Source organism: Nycticebus coucang, chromosome 14, assembly GCF_027406575.1.
Source record: "Nycticebus coucang isolate mNycCou1 chromosome 14, mNycCou1.pri, whole genome shotgun sequence".
In the NCBI taxonomy this organism is placed as follows: Eukaryota; Metazoa; Chordata; class Mammalia; order Primates; family Lorisidae; genus Nycticebus; species Nycticebus coucang.
The window spans coordinates 14147378-14153377 of record NC_069793.1 but is presented as its reverse complement, the minus strand read 5'-3'; the positions used below and the strand labels follow the sequence as shown (position 1 = coordinate 14153377).

The 6000-nt window shown below is 37.6% G+C and overlaps 1 protein-coding gene across 2 annotated transcripts in view; it reads right to left on the bottom strand.

Annotated features, from left to right (window-relative positions):
* Positions 1–1257: 1257 nt before the first annotated feature.
* Positions 1258–6000, bottom strand: part of LPXN (leupaxin) — a 38311-nt gene continuing 33568 nt past the window's right edge. For both annotated transcript variants that reach the window (XM_053560216.1, XM_053560217.1), the window contains 2 exons: positions 1992–2140; positions 1258–1671 (listed from right to left, as the gene is read on the bottom strand). In XM_053560216.1, coding sequence (XP_053416191.1) covers positions 1402–1671; positions 1992–2140 — 419 coding nt within the window. In that variant the 3' untranslated portion in view covers positions 1258–1401. The remainder of the gene's footprint in view (positions 1672–1991; positions 2141–6000) is intronic.

Here is a 6000-nt window from a genome sequence, read left to right as displayed (position 1 = left end):
CCAGTAACTTATTTCAGAATCAAGGATTGTAAAACTCTGGTTTTTGTTATGACAAATAATCACACCATTTTTTTAAAATGATGGTAAGATACATGTAGAACATTGCTTATTAATACCTCTTCTGAGGAAGGATCACTCCTTGTGCAACTTACATTTTTAAACAAACTGATAGGACATAAGAAAATCTGGTCCTTTAGTAACCTAGCAAGACTTCTGCACATTTACGTATAATATTTTGAGTGGAACAAATAAATGAGAGTAATTTTGGTTTTAGAGTTTGGCATTCCTAATCCTAATACACAGGATCTTGTACAGGATCTTTCTCCAGAGATGCTCTGAAATCAGCCATCTCATTTGTCTTCATGGGGCAAATGTGAAGTTGAGGAAGCTGTGTGTTTCATTTATTACTTTAGAAATGAATTTGTCAGGTACCCGATGGATTTCTCCTTAAGTAAACAAAGTGACAAAAGCCATTTTAAGGAGTGTTGTCATCTTTTAAGATGATTCAATCACCTAAGTCCAAAAAAATAAAACAGAATGATTATGGAACCAAACTCAAGAGAAACGTTAGTGAGCAGGAGTCCCTTCTTTTAATTTCTTCTGATTAAAATTTTAAAAACCACCCATTGCATGGAAGGAAATGGGAAGTATGACATAAATGTAACTGCACACAGTGCTTAGTGTGTAACATGGGAAGCAGAAGGTTTATCTCCCAAATAAATATGACAATGAGTAATTAAAACCAAAAGCCATTTATTCACCAGTGATGTCAGAACCCAAAGTTGTCTATACTTAAAATCTACTTCCTCTTGAAAAAGAAAAAAGCATTCAAGGAAGATGCAAAGTGTGGCAGAGTGGTATTAGGATTCCACAGCGGTGATTATGAGGCCGTGAGCCACAGGGAGGTAGAAGCAGCTTTAAAAGGAACAGCTATTAAGGACCAAAGACAAGAAGACCTGAGCAGGGTCATCAGGAGAGGTGACAGTGGACAAATATGAGAAAACCCGTGTTGGAATGAATTGTGCATGTGGAAAATACATCTGCAGAGAAACTAGATAGCAGGACCTGGATCTAACTCCAAATACTGATTAAAAAAAAAAGCAATCAGTCAGTGCCTGTGGCTCAAAAGAGAAGGGCACCGGCCCTGTATGCCGGAGGTGGTGGGTTCAAGCCCAGCCCTGGCCAAAAATGCCAAAAAAAAAAAAAAAAAGCAATCAGATATGAAGCCTAAAAGATAAAATTACAAGCTGTGTCATGTAAAATCTAGGAGTTCCTTTATTTGTTTATCATCTTCACTTTCTCTATATGCCTATTAAGCAGAAGGTCAGTAACAAGAAGTTTACTCTTCTCTCTATCTTTAAATTTGATAGGGGATTAGGAGCGGCTGTGGACCAGTTGAAATTACAGCATGAAGAGCTTATTGAAGCAGGGCTGACAATAGGTCTTGTCATTCTGCTCCCTGAAGACGCCCTTTGACAACTGTGTCAGGCAGAAGGCACAGACGAAGTGCTCAGGATGGAACTTGTACCCCATGGCACTAACGCAGCGGCCGGTGATGGGCTGCCCACACCCGTGGCAGAGGGTTCCTTGGCGGAGATGGTAATGGAGCTCACAGAAAGGACGTCCATCCAATTCAAAGAAGGAGCCAGTATTAAAACTGCTGAAGCAGTCCTGGGAGTAAAGAGAAACAGAAAATAATGCGCATGTCAAAAGGTGAAATGTCAGCAAAGTAAAATTAGTACCCTTGAAATTCTTGCTAGTTACCTGCCAGTTACAGGATTTTCACTTGGTTCAAATGGAAGCTAGATTGCCCACTTGCAAAAGAGACAAGCAAATGCCCACAACAGAGGCTGTGCATTGATTCTCCCCCAGGAAACCCACCTCAATTCCTCAACTAGGACTGTCAACCCATTTCTTAGCTACAGCTCTTCCTCTCAGAGAGGAGAACACTTGACTTTCCCTAAATCCAAAAGGCAAGTGAATATACAAACCCCACACACGAAGCACTCTGGGTGCCAGACAGTGTCCATGGCTGAAAGGTAATTTTCCAACACTGGGCGGTTGCAGCCACCACACTTGGGTGAGAACATGGCTAAGAAATCCTTTCGGCAATAAGGCTTCTTGTCCTTCTCATGAAAGCCTGGAGAGAGAAAATCAAAGATCCACTGTTGCACTTTGAGCCTTTCAAGCTACATTGCAGGCTAAGAAAAAGCCATTCATCTAACCTCTCCAAAACCTCAGAGTTCTCATGTTCAAAATGGGTCAATCGCAGATACGTACCTCAAAGGATTGTTGCAAGAAATAAATGAAATAATTCAGGTAAAGTGTGATGGGATTATACCTGGCTCAGAGGAAGCATTTAGTAAATGTTAGGGGCTCTTCTTCCTCACTGCCCTTGTCCTAAGTCTTCCCTTGGCCTGGGCACTTCTGCTCCAGGCTATCCTCTTCTTGTCATTCAGGTCTCAGTCAAAATATCATCTTCTCAAAGAGGTGTCTCTTCAGTCCCTCCTTGTCACTGTATATATTTTTAAAATTGTCTTTATAGCACTCATCATTACCTGAAACCATCTTCACAGTCTGTCTTCTCTCACTGGAACATTAGCTTGGAGGGAAACTAGATACTGTTGGTCTTATCACCACTATATCCCCAGTATCTAAAACAGTGTCTGGGAAGGAAAGTGCCTAACATTTTAAAACAAAATACCTCTAAATAATAATTTCCAAATGAATGTAAGATCTAAACATAACCATTCAAACCATATACTTGAATTAAAAATAGATGGATTCCTCTTTAGTCTAGAAAGGGGAAAACTATCATAAATAGGGTTCAAATGTCAAAAGAAAATTAAAAATTAATAAATTTAGCTATTAAGCAATATATACGGATGACTTATCACGGCTAAAGAAAAACCAGGATAAGCAAAGTCAAAGGCAAAAGACAAACTGAGAAAAATAATTGCTAGTTATATTCCAGAAAAAATATAGTTAATACAAAGAACTCCTAAACACATGCATGGTTTCAATTATTGTATAAAATTAAAAAGTGAAAAAATTAAAATAAAAAAATCCCTACAAAATTTAATCAAATTGAAAAACATTAACTATTTATCCAATAGATGACATAACCAATGCAGAAAATAATTCACTCAAGTGGTTTTAAAACACAGTATTTCCCCTAGGCATTTATAATTGATGCATTCTAAAGACAAGACATGCTATAAGAAATCTTAAACTGTTTTTATGTATACCAGAGATCTGTTCAGAGAGTAGATTTCGATGCTCTGACCACACACACACACACACACACACACACAAAGAGTAACCATGAACGAGGATGCATATGTTAATTGACTTGACCTCCATTAACTATTTCACTGTACATAAGCACATTGAACTATCATGTTGTACATCTTGAGTATATACAATAAAAGTAATATGGTTATTTGCAATATTTATATGCTTTTTGAAATTATTATAGCCAGACTGTATAATAAAGCAAATAATTAATCATTGTGAATATTTTGGAAAGCAATTTTTCTAGCATTAAAAAAAAAAAAACACAAGTGGGGCGGCTCAAGGAGTAGGGCGCTGGTCCCATATGCCGAGGTGGCAGGTTCAAACCTAGCCCCGGCCAAAAAAAAACAAAAAAACACAAGTGTAACATCAAACAACAAAAAGAAAACATATTCATACAATTAAGTATGAAATATTAGCATGAATTCATGATTTATTTTTATGTTTAAAAAATAGATTCTAAGGCTAGGCTTGGTGGCTCACACCTGTAATACTAGCATTGTGGGAGGCTGAGGCAGGTGGATCACCTGAGCTCAGGAGTTCAAGACCAGCCTGAGCAAGAGTGAGACCCACTTCTCTAAAAAATAGCTGGGCGTTGTGGTAGGTACCTGTAATCCTAGCTCCTTGGGAGGTAAGAGGGTCTCTTCAGCCCAAGAGGTTGAGGTTGCTATGAGCTATGATGCCACAGCACTCTACTGAGAGCAACAAAGTGAGACTCTGTCTCAAAAAAAAAAAAGATTCTAACCTCTGTTCATTGAAAAACATAGAAGAAATGACAATCCCCAAATAATGATCATCCCTAGTTTTTTTTTAATTTTATATTTCTTTACTTTGTTTTTTATTTTTTATTTATTTAGTTTTTATTAAGTCATAACTGTGTACATTTATGGGGTACAACGTGCTGATCTGATATACAATGTGGAATGCTTACATCAAACCGGTTAACATAACCATCACCTCACTTACTTATCTGTTGTGGTAAGACATTTTGTACTCTACTTTTAATAGTTTTGAAAGGTACCATTGCATCATGCACAATAGGCCATGTCCCACCAAATACCCTCCCTCCTCCCGCCTTCCCCCCTCCCCTCCCCTCTCCCTCCTTCTTTCTGGACTATAATTGTGTTTTATCATTTGTATGAATATACGGAGGTAATTATATATTGGTTTCATAATAGTATTGAGTACATTGGATACTTTTTCCCACTCTTGAGACACATTACTAGTTTTTAAATTACCCCCATTAAAGAAGTTTTTTTGATGAAAGGGACAAGTATGGGACAAGGCTGAGCCTAACGTATCTTGATGTACCAAGGAAACAGAAAGATATCACAGATTACAGGAGTCATGTGAGAAGGATACATTGCAACCAACGTGAAGGGGCTACCTCTGGCCTCGGATAAAACAATTTGAGCATAAAAACAAACAAACAAAAAAGAAAACACTGCAACTGATCAAACTGCATCAATTATGTATAACTTCATGAGTTCATAATGGTCTTAAAAACCAAAAACTCATTAGTCTTTATTGGCTTTGTTAATGAACACACACATTACTCTTACAATACTTTGGTAAAGGGAAAAAGTCAGACATTTTCCCCATCCTTCCTCTATGAAATGTATTGAAAGATAACCAAATAGTTGATGGTAGAAAGTTAGTTTTCATAGGATCCCAATTAAAAAATGTAGGAGAAATGATAGAAAACTCAGCATTTTACTACCCAGAGCATTGAATCTAGGCAACAGTCATCAATGGGAGACCTTAAATGGAGAGATAGATGGAATTGCTTAAAATAAAGCAAGTGGTCGATCTTAGGATCCATCAAAGTGAGCAACTGGTCATTATATAACTTTTGACATAATTCAATAAGAAGTGCACAGCCCCCGCCACCTGTAACCTACGGTCCCCCAAACTCTGCAAAACTGAACTAAAACATGAATTCTAGGTTTAAATGAATAATTTATAGAAAATACAGGAGATGGGGAAAATAAAGAAAATAAACAGGATCATGAGCAAGCAGCCAGTCAGATCAAGAACATGGCACATTTAATTGGATATAGGTTTCCTATAATAGGATATAGGTCCAGAACAAATTAGGATATAGGTTTCCTATAATAGGATATAGGTCCAGAACAAATTAACTGCAAAGAAGGTGGGGAAGAGAGAACTCCTAACAGAACTTTTAAAACTTGACAGACAAAACAGACAAATGCATTGCCTAGACTTTGTGTGGATCCTAATTCAAAGACTCTATGACTCTTTATTCAGAAATTTAAGAAATTTGAATATGAGTTTTAAATAATAATAAGGGCCAGGGTGGTGGCTCACACTTGTGAACCTAGCACTTTAGGAGGCTAAGAGAGGTGGACTGCTTGAGTTCAGGAGTTCCAACCAGGCTGAACAAGAGCAGACAACGTCTCTACTACAAATAGAAAAACTATCTGAGTGTTGTGGCACATGCCTATAGTTGCAGCTACTCAGGAGGCTGAAGCAAAAGGATCTCTTGAGTCCAAGAGTTTGAGGTTGCTGTAAGGTATGATGCCACAGCACTCCACCCAGGTGACCGAGACTCTGTCTCAAAAAAAAAAAAAAAAAAAAAAAGAGAGATAATAAGGAATTGTTAATTCTTGAAGTCTAAGTGAAGTGTAGTGTTTTTTAAATCCTTAGTAGTGAGTGATGATGCGTGCATTTTTTTTTTTTTTTTTT